This window comes from Boleophthalmus pectinirostris, unplaced genomic scaffold (assembly GCF_026225935.1).
Source record: "Boleophthalmus pectinirostris isolate CB_2022bp ecotype Guang Dong unplaced genomic scaffold, ASM2622593v1 HiC_scaffold_9, whole genome shotgun sequence".
Taxonomy (NCBI): Eukaryota; Metazoa; Chordata; class Actinopteri; order Gobiiformes; family Gobiidae; genus Boleophthalmus; species Boleophthalmus pectinirostris.
In genome coordinates this window covers 27,811,612-27,826,523 of record NW_026571541.1, presented here as the reverse complement: position 1 = coordinate 27,826,523, position 14,912 = coordinate 27,811,612, and the positions used below count along the sequence as shown (strand labels likewise).

General features: G+C 38.4%; 1 protein-coding gene across 4 annotated transcripts in view; it reads right to left on the bottom strand.

Moving 5' to 3' along the window:
• Window positions 1-905: 905 nt before the first annotated feature.
• Window positions 906-14,912, bottom strand: part of dscamb (Down syndrome cell adhesion molecule b) — a 194,632-nt gene continuing 180,625 nt past the window's right edge. For 2 of the 4 annotated variants that reach the window (XM_055147714.1, XM_055147713.1), the window contains exons 30-33: window positions 13,579-13,743; window positions 9,255-9,455; window positions 8,256-8,558; window positions 906-2,368 (exon numbers count right to left, since the gene is read on the bottom strand). In XM_055147714.1, the coding sequence (XP_055003689.1) occupies window positions 1,860-2,368; window positions 8,256-8,558; window positions 9,255-9,455; window positions 13,579-13,743 (1,178 nt within the window). In that variant the 3' untranslated portion in view covers window positions 906-1,859. The remainder of the gene's footprint in view (window positions 2,369-8,255; window positions 8,559-9,254; window positions 9,456-13,578; window positions 13,744-14,912) is intronic. The other 2 variants (XM_055147715.1, XM_055147716.1) reach the window with 1 other exon arrangement.

Here is a 14,912-nt window from a genome sequence, read left to right as displayed (position 1 = left end):
TTTATACAGCGCAAAACTGCTCTAAGGCACATATTTGTTCGCCCGATTAATCAGCCGGTTTCACTTCATGGAAACCGTCTGACCTTGCAGCATTAGGATTCATTAACTTGACGATAGGCGGGTACTTTTTTTATTTAACCAATCGCTGCTATTTGGTCGTGACGTATGTAATGTGCCAAATCCCGTAAGAAGAAGGGCAATAACGTCTTGCCTCTTGATGAAATTCACCAAACATTCTCTTTCGTTGCCAACACAGAATGTCTGGCTTCGTCTACATCCATCTCGACCGCTTTGTTTACTGTTGTGCTTTACCACAAAAGGGACCCAGACAGGCGCTTGAGTTTGACGTCATGGCTTCACAGCTCTTTGCTGATTGGCCAGAGCACGGTCTACAACTTCCAGGGTTCTTGGAAACCATCTAGTGTATTCCGATTCCTGACCTAGGCGCTGGAGAGAAATGAAATGAAATTGAGAGGATTCACTAGGTGGCACCAAAAAATACATCGTCTGAATAATAAGATTTCAACATTGACCAAAATAATCATGATAATGATTTTTTTCTGTAATAGTGCAGCCCTACATTAATGTATCTCTCTCCATAGACAGAAGTAGGCTAAGTCAGCTCTGTGGAGAGGCAAGCCCACAGTAAGTATGCATGATAGTTACGCCTAATGTTATACTGTGGAACATTTCAGGCAATGCAATAATATCTCCATGGAGACAATAGTTGGACCTAGCACCCAAAAAGTCAGAAATAATCCAGACACATATGTTTACAGGCCAGTGTGGTGGTCCCAAACCTGGATAAATAAATAAACAGTGTTGTGTCAGGAAGGGCATCTGACATAAAACTTCAGGCTTTTCTTGGTGGCTCTTCAAATCTTCCATGAAATAAAAAGACAGAATTGTGCAAACATGACTAAGGACTTTATTAATCAAATCATTTCCCCGTAATATCCACAAATAAAAGTGATCTCTTTATATATATTCACATTGTATAACTTTATAGTGTGACAAAAATTCTCTTTTTTGGATTTCCAGCCATTCCTATTAATTGTCATTTATCAGTCGCCATGCAGTCGCCGGGAAGGTTGAAAAACAATACGATTGGTCAGCATTGGCGCTCCAGTCCGTGTCACTCATATACTTGTCCCTCATTGGCTCTTCAGAGTGGTTCGGACCCTCAGTTACCCAATCACAGAATTCATCACACTGCCACAAGAAAACCAAAATAAATAAACAAATTCCCCCGCAGACTACTCCACATAGCTCCTCTCTCCCGTCTGTTTTTAGAATATTTTCTGCTTTTATATAATAATAATAGTAATAATAATGACTATAATTGTCCTCGATATAAATTCAATAGCATTTTTTCTCTTTCTGAAATTTTTAAATAAATCATTTTGGCAATCCTCATATGTCGTCACTTTAAAAGAATACTCAAGTACAAAATAAAAACTGTGAAAATCCAAGGAGCGAGTGACAGAATGAAGAGTGCAAAAGCAACAGAGAGGTACGGTGGCCCCAGAGGTTCACTGCACTGAAAATAAACACGATGCGTTTCGGCCGACGTGACGCCCAGTGATGTGGTGAGTGTGCTGTTAGCGTTAGCATTGGAGACTTTGTTACATCTGTGCAGGAAACAAGTGCCCATGTTTCCGAGATAACTGCAGCTTTATCTTTGTGCATGTACTTTCTGTATTCTCAACATAGTGAACCCTCCGGGCCACCGTAGAGAAAAGCGACAGAAAAGAAGAAAAGAGAGAAAGAAAGAGTGAAGCATCCACGTGAGACGCATGTCAGGGCTGTATGTACAGAGTTCAGGGGGCTGGCTGAGTCCAGGGCTGGTTATACCAGTGTTATACCAGGGTGTAGGACTTGGCGTAGGGATTGTTGCTCTGTTTCAGGTGTCCTCTGGAGTCCAGCAGAGACTCCTGGGAGGTGCTGAGTTTGGCAGCCTGTGCTTGGGCCAGGTCTCCTGACTGGGGTCCCTCTGGCCGGACCTCTCCCCGGGCCTCTCCTCGCTCCCCTCGGTGGGGCAGGGTGGAGGCACTTCCGGGCTGCCACTGCTGCAGCTCTCTGGCGGAGGGCACCTCCATGGTGGGCTCCATGGGCGGGGGCCTCTTCAGTGTGCGGCTCCTCTGAGGCTCCAGGCAGGCCTGGCCCATGGCTCCCGCCGCTCCCACAGGCACCACAGCTCTGCTCTCCCCTGTCGCTCCAGCACCTCCGCCTCCCACGCCTCCCGCTCCTCCGCCGATGCTGCTGCCACTGCTGCTGCTCACCGCCCCCCCTCGAGCGGCCAGTGGCACCCCTCGGTTCAACAGGAAGTCCATGCGGAGGTAAGGCGGCAGGTGCACCAGCTCACCTGCTGAGAATCACAAACACGCACAGGGTTAGGTTTCATCACACGGAACAGTCCGTTCTGTTCTGTCAGACATTTATATGTTGTTTTATGTTGTGATGGCAGAATTTGGCATCAAATGACTTTTGTGTAATGTTTTCTTTGCACATAATCTCTTATGAGTCAGTGTGAATGAAGATTCATGTGGGGCCAGAGCTTCAGTTTTACAACTTAAATGTCACGGAGAGCGTGGAGACAGACAGCGCACATGTGCAGCGGCTGTAATCACATTTACTCTCTCTGAGGTTCCCCTGAGGAGCCACCATCACTCTGATCTCTGCTCAGCTCAGACATGGTCCTGACATTTTTACAAAGACTATTACTTTAACCTCAGTCTAATGTGAATACAGTGAGAGGAAATCCATTTGATTTGCAGTGAACGTTATGGAAAAACTATGTTAATCTATATGTCACAAAATGATGTAATATTAAAAGTTAGAAATAGGCAGAAAGATATAGAAACTTTGTAAAAAATGAGTTTTGGCAGTTACTCTGGGAAATCCCTGTTGGCTATAAAACCAAGAATATAAACTGAATTATCACGCTGAATGACATTTGAATTATAACTTTAAACAGAGACATGGACAGGGCAGAATCTTAAAGGTGCACTACACAACTTTTCTGGTTGAGGGTGTGCTACCTGCTCGTCTCCATGGAGATGTTATTCATTATGCGTGTTTCTGCTGCTCAAAAACAAAAAAAGGGAGACCCTCCACTAGAAATGTTACACAGTGCATCTTTAACTTACATTCGCCATATAAAAGTATAATAACAGCTCAAACATAAATCTAGCCTCATTTGTCCCCTGAGTAGTGCACTCGTGTCCAGGATTGGGTGTGGAGTTATTCGGGCCTTAGTCTTAATAGTCTCCACTGTATAGATCCCATTTACACTGAGCTCATTACATATTAACCACAGCAAATTGTCCCAGAGCCTACAGTATTGGATTGCAAGGTCAAGTCTGCACTGAACCTGAGAGTGACTCCAAATGAATCTGCCAATCACTTTCTATTCCCCAAAGATGTTTAAATCTGTCCATGGACTCCTACTTTGAGTCAATGACGGCAATAATTACACTTTTTTAAAGATCCTACAGTGTATTAAACAAAATTGACTCTTGTGAGGTTTAAGTCGTGTTAGAATGTTGTTAACTCATCAAAAACGTGAGTTGTGTAATCCTCTGTGGCTTTAATTTAATTTAATTTATTTAATTTGATTGATTGATTTTAGGCTTATGCATTTTACAGTTTTGATGTATGTTTTTATTAATGATTTACTGTCTTTTATTGTATTAATTTGTCTGTACAGCACTTCGGAGACTGTCATGCTATATAAATAAAGTGGATTGGATTGGATTAAAAACAAACCCGGAGTGTTTTGTTTCATTCACATGTTTGAGTAATCCTTTATTGTAAGTCTGTCTACATCTCCAATGCTCAAAATGCTCTGTCCCACTTTGTGATGTCATGAAGTTCAAGTTAACAGCTACTCTTTCACATTTAGCTTGGTAAAGATGGGGAATTTGAGGGCTGAAATGATCCAAATGATTCGAGTGAAGGTGTATGAAGTTTGAAGACCGAACATTTGCCACAGTTGTCCCCGCTCTCTGGAACTGGCACTGACAAAATTTCCAAACTTTTCCATGAATTTTTCAAGAAATTTCCATGACTTTACGACACCCTACATGTGTAGAATTGATCATACTTTTAGTGCTAAATATGAAATGTTAACTCTTTCCGCTCACCTTCTGTTTTGGTTTTATAGTTTTTTAACATTCTAAATATTGTCAGTGCATTTATTGTCGTCTCTTTTAAATAAAATGCGCAGACGCTCGGAAATAATCATAATAATCTAATAATAACTTAACAGAATGCTGTAGTTGTGTGAAAGAAATACTAAAATTCCATGGTTACTCCAAAATTTTAATTGAATTTACAAATTTCCAAAACTTTTCCAGGATTTCCATGACCGTGGGAATCCTGAGCGTCTTTGTGCTACTATGAAAAGCACTACATAAAACCAAAGTATTATTATTATGATTGTTATTATTATTATTATGATTATTATTAAAAGCACAGTGGACCCCTTCCTGTATTACCACATGACATCATAGGCACTGCAAATTTCTCTGATCTCTCCAAGATTTTAAAACTTATATCAGGTTGTTCATCTTGTATTCAGATTTATTACCTCCGACTATTCTGAGACTGCTTCATTCTAGTCTAGAGGTCGTGTATTTTAAGATAATTGGTCAAGTAAAATTATCTTGCTGCATGGACAGATAATTTCACTACTTTTACATCATTTTCTGATAGATTTAAGTGTTTATATCTTAAATTTTGCTTTTTTGCAGTGAGTGCTTTCTGTTTGAGAGAAGATCTCCTAAATCAAACCCCTAAATAAGCCTAAATATGCAGGGTTCAATATGCAATACATGTGAGAATGAAACAATATTCAACTCTGGGTATGTTTTTGATGAGGAAACAACATCATAACATACTATAGATCAGAAAATAGATCAGAAAATAGTGTAATATGGGCCATTTAATTCTCTGTACACAGTAGTCTAGTCTTAGTGCTGGAATAATTGAATGTGCTCTATAATAAAGCCTATTAGCAGCAGCAGAGATGATGAATGGCCGAGGCTGGTAATTAAATTAAATATAGATTTAAGTGGGGCTCAGGGAGTTTGTTGGAGACTGAAAATTCATGAGGCTGTAAAGTGCAGATCATTGCGTAATCAGAAATAACAGCGTTTATCAGAGCAACGAGGGTGCCATTTAAAACCTTTTAAAATTTCACTGTCTCTGTCAGTATCTCACTCCAAGAAGCTTTACATCGCTTTAATCATTCACTTCATATTATTATCTATTATATTATTATCTCACGACTGCCCTCTGCCCCTCTGACCACCACTAATCACTCACAAAGTCATATGAAGTGAAGTGAAGTGTCTTGCCTAAGGACACAACAACAGCATGATCCTGAATGGTCTAAAAAGAGTGATTTTTTTTTTTGTGTAGACATTAAATTGTCCAGGTAGGGTCCATTGCTTAAAAAAGGTGCAACTGGACAAACGTTTTTGTGATCAATGTTTCAGCACAGAACTTTTTCTATACCTCAGGGTTCCCACTCTTTTTCACTGACAACATTTTAAAACTTTTCCATAACTTTTTCATGATCTAAAGTGAATTTTTCATGACTTTACGGCACCATCATACTTTTAGACTTTAGACTTTTAGACTAAATATGAAATGTTAACCCTTTCCACTCACCTTATGGTTTTGTATTATAGTTTTTGACATTGAAAATACTGTCAGTGCATTTATTGTCGTCTTTTTAAAACAAAAGGCGCAGATGTTCGGAAATAATCATAATAGTCTAATGAGAACTTAAGAGAACGTTGTAGAGAGAGAAGAGATACTAAAATTCCATGACTTTTCCAGGCCTGGAAAATTACATTTTCAATTTCCATGACTTTTCCAGGAATTCCTAATGGAAAACCCTGACACTTTCTCTAGTTATTAAAGGTCCTATATTGTGCAAACTTGGCCATGTTAGGATGTTGTTACCTCAAGAAAAACATACCTGGAGTTGTGTTTTGTTTCATTCACCTATATTTGAGTAACATTTAGTATTAGTCTGTTTACATCTGCAAAGCTGAAAATGCTCTGTTCCACCTTGTGATGTCACGAAGAGGTAGTTTTCACATTAACAGCTACCATTTACCTTTTGTTCAACAGAGATCAGCAATTCCAGGGCTGAAATCATCTAAATGATTCTAATGAAGGTGTATGGAGTTTAAAAACACTGTATTACCAGATGACATCACAAGGTGTTTTCTGTGCGAGAGATGAACTCAGGGTTTGTGTCTTTAACATGTGTGAATGAAATAAAACACAACTCCAGGTATAGTATGTTTGTGATGAGGAAAAAACATTATATCAGAAAACAGTGTTATATTTGCCCTTTAACAGTCCACTGAACTGCCCTAAGGCGAGTCATATTTTGCATAACTTTTCATGACTCTAAAGTATAGCAGCTATTATCCTTCTCTCTTTTGGTTTGGGTCTGAGGATGGAGTTGTAAGTGGGTGACAAGTCATACAGTCAAAGACAATCCTTATTTGAGCAGAAAACTAAACAAAATGAAACCTTTTGCTATCAGAAAAGAAAAATAAAACATGCAGTGTTATTGAAGAAACATATCACATTTATTTATTTATCTATCCCTAACATAATGTGATCTCCAGCACTTGGTTTGAGATTACAAAACGCCCCGTCATTAAGAGATGGCCATGGCGCATACTTTGCCAACTGATAGTTTTGAGTGTAAGGCACACCACAGCCCCGGGACCACATGCACAGAGCGGTGTGTGTGGGGAGTCTGGCTCTGACAATAGGAGCAGACAGGCTGATGAGGAGGCCTGGAGCTGCCCTCTGCTCTGTCCTGAGAGCAGGAGGAGCACAGGGAGAGGGGGGAGCCCACAAATGTAAGACAAGTCTGGACACTGTGACAAGGCTGTGGCCTCCAGGGCTGCGGGTCAACTCAGGTAAACCCACAAACACCTGAACTCATCCAACTGTTTCTGTCTAATAGTTATGTGTTTGATAATAGAAGCAGAGATGTGGAATTCATTTAACTGTATTTGTTTTTTAATAAAGACCATTAGAAAATTCACTTATTACAATTTACTGTAATGTATAGTTTAAAGAAAAAGTATGTCGTAAAGGAAACAGTGGTATAAATTGGGGAGTAATAGTCCCATTATTGGAGGACTTTCAGTTCACAGCCCTCTCTAGCCATTTTATACTGTTGTTGTGTCCTTGAGCAAGACATTTCACCCACTTCCTTTGTAAATCTGTCCAATGCTGTGGTTATAGAGGAGACAAAGGAGTAAAAGATTTTCTAATCTACTCTATTTAAGTATTTGAAGCTGCTGTTTCATACAAAAGTGTTGTTATATAACCCTAAAAAGATAAGGCTTTATCCTGGTTACACCCCTGTTCCTTTATTACATAACAGAGTATGCAAAGTACTATCGTCCTGTTCAAATCAAAAGGTGAGGTACCGGTAATTGTTGAGATTGAGTTGTTGATATATGCTTGTTTCTGAATGTTACCTTCTACACACTATAGCCATGTTACATACACTACAGGTCAAAACTTTTAGAACACCACACTTTTTCAAGTTTTTTACTGTTTACTGTTGACCAAAATGTATTCTAAACTTTTGATTCATGAAAGTGTCCACCTTTGGCAGATATAACAGCTGAACACACTTGTGGCATTTTCTTTTTTTTTTTTTTTACAACAGAAATCAAATATTCTACTGAGATTTCTTCCCAAGTCTGTTACAGAAGTTCCCATAAATGTGTGACACTTGTAGTTTGTTTGGCTTTCACTCTTCTGTCCAGTTCATCCCAAACCAGCTCGATGGGGTTTAAGTCTGGACACTGTGTTGGCCACTCCATGTTTTCAAGTTTACTATCTTGTTCTTTTTTCCTGAGGTAGTTTTGGCAGAGCTTGGACGTGTGTTTTGTTATCTTTTACTTTTTTTTTTAAACCTCTGGCTGTTTAGTTTTGCCATTTCAAGCTCTTCATTGGACTTGCACTTGGACTTGAATTGCAATAAATAACTGGAAAAATTAGGGTGTTCTGAAACTTTTGACCGGTAGTGTATATTTCATTCTATCGTTTTATTTCTGTGGTCCAGTCTTAAACCTAAACATGTCAAAAGTTCCCAGACCTCCCCTATATGTCCCTATAAGCACCCATTGTGTATGTGTCTATGTGTGTGTGTGTGTATGTGTGTCTGTGTGTGTGTGTGTGTGTGTGTGTGTGTAGGTACCCACCAGGTCTGTGGGCTTTGGGCACGGCCATGTTCATGACGCGGCTGACATCCTGAGGTTTTGGCGGGGAGGCGGTGAAGCGGCAGATGCCCGACTCGGAGGGCGTGCTGGACGTCATGCTGTCCGTGTACTCGTTGGTCCCCGCGGTCATCTGCTCCGACGACGTGTCCGAGATGAAGCACTCAGTGATGGTGAACTTGGCGTGGCGCAGCTGCTCCTCCATCTTGGCGTGTTCATAGGCCCTCGCCAGTTCCTCGTATGTGGAGGAGGCGCTCTCTGTGGACACCATGCTGCTCCTCGCTCGGTCTGGAAGGGGAGGAGTTTAGTGGTTTACATTTAAAGAGAAAAACGTAACGGTAAGAATAATCAATATGTCCTTTGGTACATGTATAAAGTGGAATTAGGTAAAATGAGTTCTTATCAAAAACAACATTAAATTATCTAAATAAAGACAACTGTTTAGGTAATCCTTAAAACGAAGATAATTTATTTAAAAATAATCTTATATTATTATAAAAAAAATAAAAATAACAATAATAAAAAAAAAGAAAAACTAAGAAAGAGGAAAATGCCTTGAAAATTAAGCTTTAAGACTAGTAAAAAGTAAAAGATGATGAAAGGAAAAGATGATGGTGAAAATAATATTAGATAAGTATAGTGGCCAAAAGTGTTTATTAAAAAAAAATAATAATAAATAAATATAAAAAATATAAAATAAAATAAATAAAAAATAAATAAATATAAGGGGGCCTAGCAGTGTGGTTATGCTGCACTACCACATTACTTTTGTTTGATTTAATTAAATTTGTGTGTATGTTTGGGGGAAAGGGTGGGTTAGAGGTGGGGACTTTCGTTGTTTGTTGTAGGTTTTGTTCTATGTTTATTATTGCATTTTGTTAAATTATATATTATGTCCTCTTTAATAAAAAAAAAAGTTGTATCGGTAAAGTACTGGTATTAAGTCTATTCCTTAGTACTACCCATAAACCTCTACATCTCTACCTGTATCTTGCGAGGGGCTGACGCTGTAGCTGTCACTCTCCTTGTCCACAGAGCCGGTGGCCCTGGGCGTGGGCAGTCTCCAGTCTGTGGTGAGGGTGTGGGAGGAGCTGGTGGGGTGGGGCCGGTTCAGGGTCCACTGGCTGGCGTAGCGGCTCCGGGCGGCGGCAGGACCAGCTTTGGCAGTGCGTCTGGCAGTGGGGTCTGGACAAAGCAATAATTAAAGGTGCATTATGTCACCTTTTTGTTTCTGTGGACATGTCATTGCTCTGGAATGTTCCACAGTATGACATTGAACAGCTCTACCTTACGTTTATTAAATTACAGCTGGTTTTATTGCAAGAACTCACACAAACTAACAGGGAGCTGGAGTATTTCATCATAATTTTCCTTTTAATATTTTAATAATTGGACTTTATTAAATTTATAGTTTATCTATTTGAGACAGGGAGAGTTACATATCAGAGCTGCTACTTCCCTGGAGAGTTTTAAATTGCTGCTGAAAATGCACTTTTTAAAACTTTTAACACAAGTTGCTTTTCTATAGTTTTATCTGTGTTCTTTATTCTATTCTAGTTTTTTTCTTTATTCTTATATTGCATTTTTATCTGTTTTGTTAAGCGCTTTGGGGCAGCACTGTCTGTTTTTAAATGCACTATACAATTATATGTCCACTTCACTCACAATATGGCCGCAAAGCCCATGTTCAATCTAGGTTAGGTTAGGTTGCTTTATTCATACTCGTAGGTGAATTTGTTTTGCAGATTTGAGAGGCAGGTGCTACATTTCACATTTCATGCATTCATCCACATTATATCCAATAACACGTATAAAAACAGAATTACAAAATAAAGCTTTACAGAGCTCCAGTGCAGAATGGTTTGTTGCATAAACGATTAGTTAAATTCATCCATCACGCTTGACTAAAATCACAATAAATATTACATATATATAAAAACACCTGATTTCTTCCAAGACAAACGTACTAAAATTGATAGATAAATAGATTACAAAGTATAATAGCAGCTGGAACAAAGCTTCTTTAAAATTATTTGTTCTAGATCTTGGGACTAAAAGCTTCTGACCAGAGGGAAGCAGCTGAAACTCTGAATTTAATGGATGTTGCACGTCTTTTATAACACTCTGGGACATCCTCTGTAAGTGTCTTGAGTACAGGGAGTCCAAGCTGCTCTGAGGAGGAACAATCACCTCACTCGCCTTATAATTAGGGATGTACCGATATCCAGATCTCATGGTACGATATTTTCATGATATACATCTCACGGTACAATATTTACTGCGATATTTTATGAAGGCTAACAAAACTGTGAATATGCTCCTTTTTCCTCTTGAAAAGACTTAATCCAAAGAACCGAGATTTAAAAGTGCTTAGAACTGTTATTTCTTTCTTTCCAAAACGAAGCAAAGGATCATGGTCGATGTAGTTCCCTCTAGTTTTTTAGCTATTGCGGCACCTTAACAATGAATTTAAGCAAAGAAATTTGTGATTCGTTATATTGTGATGGCCCACGATATTATTGAGAGACATTTGACGATACAATAACACGATATTTTGGTTATTGTTACATTCCTACTTATAATACAACACTGGGTGAACCACTAACCAGAAAAGTGACAGAGTGCACCATTAGAAAAATAAAAAATGTAAATAATTTGAAGACACACCAATGGTTAGATACAAATACAAGACAAAAACAATACATTACACACATAGGCTTCATACAATCACTAATCCTGGGCTCATCTAGCAGATTCCCCTCCCTGCCCCCCATAGGACAGAGCACTCAGGTGAGCACATGTCAGAACGCTGCACACAGATCTCTTTTCTTCATCAGTTCTGCTCCAGTGGTGCACAAACTCCAGCGCCCACATCTGCACTTTCTGTGTCACTGCAATCTCTCTACCTACAAGACTGTGACCGCGGGAGGGCAGGCTGATTTGATCCGAGGGAAGCTGGATGTATGGGCTGGTTTAGGTTAGTTAGTGTGTTAGCATTTGAACTGACCTGAAAATGTACTTATAGTGATTTTGTACGGAGGAGTCGCAGCAAACATTATGAGGATAAATGCTGCAAGCTAACCAAGCTCTGATAAATTCAAATGCACGCAAGTATTTTCCAATGAGCAGTATGGTTTGGGTCAGTTCAGTGCAGTTCCTATTATCTTCAATAATATTATACAAACAGAGAAGAGTATATGGTATAACTATAGTACCATACTCACAGCAATTTTTAGATAATTATTACTTCTCAAAATGTCTATGGAATCCGTGAGTTGTCTATCTAGTGCTATTTAGTTAAAACAATATTAAAATATCAATATGTATTTGAATAGTTTTGGTCTGTTTAGCTGTATTTACTTACTGGACCAAGCTAGTTTGATTAAAAGTATATTTTTTCAACTAAATCTACCTATCTATCTACTATTGAAGAAAGAAATTTGCTCTGGAAATTAAAATTTGTGATATATTTTTATGTCATTAGCAACACTGTTTGCCTATAAGAAACTGTAATTTTGTATGTGTTGCTGAGGCATTATTATTATTATTATTATTATTATTATCATCCATGCATTTATCAATTTTCTTCCGCTTATCCGGAGCCATGTCGCGGAGACAGCAGTCTAAGCAGGGACTCCCAGACTTTATTGACCCCGGACACTTCCTCCAGCTCCTCCGGGGGACCCCAAGACGTCCTCAGGTCAGCCCAGAAACACATTCCCTCCAGCGTGTCCTGGGTCTTACCCGGGGCCTCCTTCTGGTGGGAATGCCCAGAATATATCCCCAGGGAGGCTCCCAGGAAGCATCCAGAACAGATGCCCGAGCCACCTCAGCAGCGGCTCTACTCCGAGCTCCTCCTGAGTGTCTGAGCTCCTCACCCTGTTTCTAAGTGAGCACCCAGCCACCTTGTGGAAGAAACTCATTTCGACCGCTTGTATCCGCGATCGTGTCCTTTCTACCATTAACCAAAGCTCATGACCAAAGCTACCCTCACCTACAGTCTCATTATTATTAATGTAGTAAACAGTATTTATAACCAATTTCACATTTATCTCCATCAAATCCCCATTGCTTGTAATTATTATATAGGAATTATCACAGTATTATATTGGCAGTGTTGTTTTTATTATGAAGAGGAGCCATATGCTGCTGATTCAGTATAAAATCTGCTTCAGCTGTAGCTTTTAAACAGGGCGATTAGACGCCAACTGTAGCATAACATGTTATTTTCACTCAACTGATCAAACGCTTCAAAAAGAACAAGAACAAAATACCAAGAGCACACAAAAGTATTCTGGTACTTCAGTAGTGTGTATTTATCCAGTAGTGACAAAGCAGTTAAAGGTGCACTATGTAACTTTTCTGGTGGGAGATCTGGCAGCTCCTTGTCTCCATGGATATGTTATTACCTATGCCTGGACTGTCTCCATGGGTGTATATGTTTAATGTTATACTTTGGGACATTTACGGTAGGGTTTTCAAAAGCACAAAAAAATCTGACATTAATCAATATTAAATGTAATTCTAAATAATCTTATCTAAATAAAGAGAGTTTTTTATTATCATCTTGGTATTGGTACTGAGCAGTGGTGAAGTACTCAACTTTGTTACTTAAGTAAAAGTACAGATACAAGAGCAAAATATTACTCAAGTAAAAGTAAAAGTATCATATGAAACCATCTAATTTAGTAAAGGTATTAAAGTGCCTGTTTAAAAATGTACTTAAAGAGTAAAACGTAAAAGTATTTTGCAGAGATTTTTAGAACAATTAAAGGATGAAATGCTTAGTTGATTTTAAAGTGATTCAGTTGATTTGTTAATTTATCTAGCTGTTTTGTGTTTTTTGTGTATTTGGTTTGCTCAAAGTTGGGACATTAACTCAAATTAAATGTTCCAAAAATAAGCGTCAGCCATTTCAGCAGATCTCAAACTATAAAGAAAAGTACTTTAGACTTTTCAGTCCAGATCTAAAATGTAGTGGAGTAGAAAGTAAAAGTATCCACTATAAAATCTACTTAAATAAAGTACAGATACCTAAAAATCCTCCTTAAGTATTGGACTTTTACTATTGCACTTCATTAACTTCCACCACTGGTATTAAGTGACAAAACAATAACTCGGTAGTACCAAAACCTGAATGTCTTAACCAATTCCTCTGCACTGACCTGCCCTTATTACTCCACTCTCATGAAAAGACCTTATGTTATGGTTAGTACCACAATACACACACACACACACACACACACACACAGACAGACAGAAGTAGTAGTAGTGTTAGTAGTAAAAGAAATAAATGTTGAGCACTGACGGTGGAGGGACTCACTGGTTCCAGGCCTGGCATCGGACACGTCCACCAGGGGTCCGGTGGCCTGGGACAGGGACTGGTAGTGCACCGTGTGGGTCACTGTGGACGACTTCTGCTTGTTGGTCTCCCCAAAGTCATTGTCTGTCAGCAGCACCGTGGATCTGTCATCTACAAGAGATACAAGAGAAATATAAGATGTAAATCGGATAAGAATGATAAAGTAATGGAAATAATTTGCAAAAAAAAAAAATCTGTCTCTATCTAATCTTCATGTAGAAAACCTTCTTAACCTGCAGTTTAGACCTCATTTCAGTGTTGTTAATGTGAGATTAAAGTGTGCACTATAAGATGAATCTTTGATGAAGATTTAAGAAATATTTGCTATAAAAAATGCAACCAAAAAAAATACACTGGGCATTATTTAAGCCCAAAAATAATAGTAAAAAAGGCTTGAAAAAACACTGTTCTGTAGGTACAGCTGCTCTACTAGAATTTTTAAATAGACCAAAAAGAGCTATATAGCAAATGGGCATCACTTTTGTATGTGAAAATGTGTTTTTTTTTATACATGTGGACATAGCAAAAAAGTCAGATGCTAGTGGAGACATATACTAGAGATTCAAAGTAGTTATTTAATTAATATTAATATAGTAATAATAATGTTTTTGAGTTGAGTTTGCTAAATGTATATAAAATTAATGTCAGTACGGTGAGAAGAAGTAACCAATCTTATCTTATCACCAACAGTCAGTGGTGGATTAAGTACTAAATTTTGTGATTTAAGTAAAAGTACAAATACAGGGGCAAAAAAGTAAAAAAAAAAAAGAAGTCAAAGAAGTATAAGCATCACATGAAAAAAAAAAGTTAGTATTTAGTATTTAAGTTCCTGTTTAAAACTACACTTAAAGAGTAGAAAGTAAAAGTAATTTTCAGAGTGATTCAACAGATTTCTTTTTTTTTGTTGTTGTTGTTTTTCTGCATTTGTGTATTTGGTTTGCTCAAAGTTGGGACATTAACTCAAATTAATGTTCCAAAAATAAGTCTCAGCCATTTTAGCAGGTCTCAAACCATAAAGAAAAGCACTTTTTACTTTTCAGTCCAGAGCTAAAATGTAGTGGAGTAGAAAATACAGATACCTACTCTCAAATGTAGAGATGTAAAAGGAAAAAGTAACCACAGTAAAATGTATTTAAGTAAAGTACAGACACCTAAAAATTGCACTTGAGTGTTGTGCTTTTATTTTTGTACTTGATTACCTTCCACCACTGCCAAGAGTACTTTTTTTTAACCCACACCTTGCTACTAGGTGAACCAATCAGGAGCAGTGGGCGAGTCTT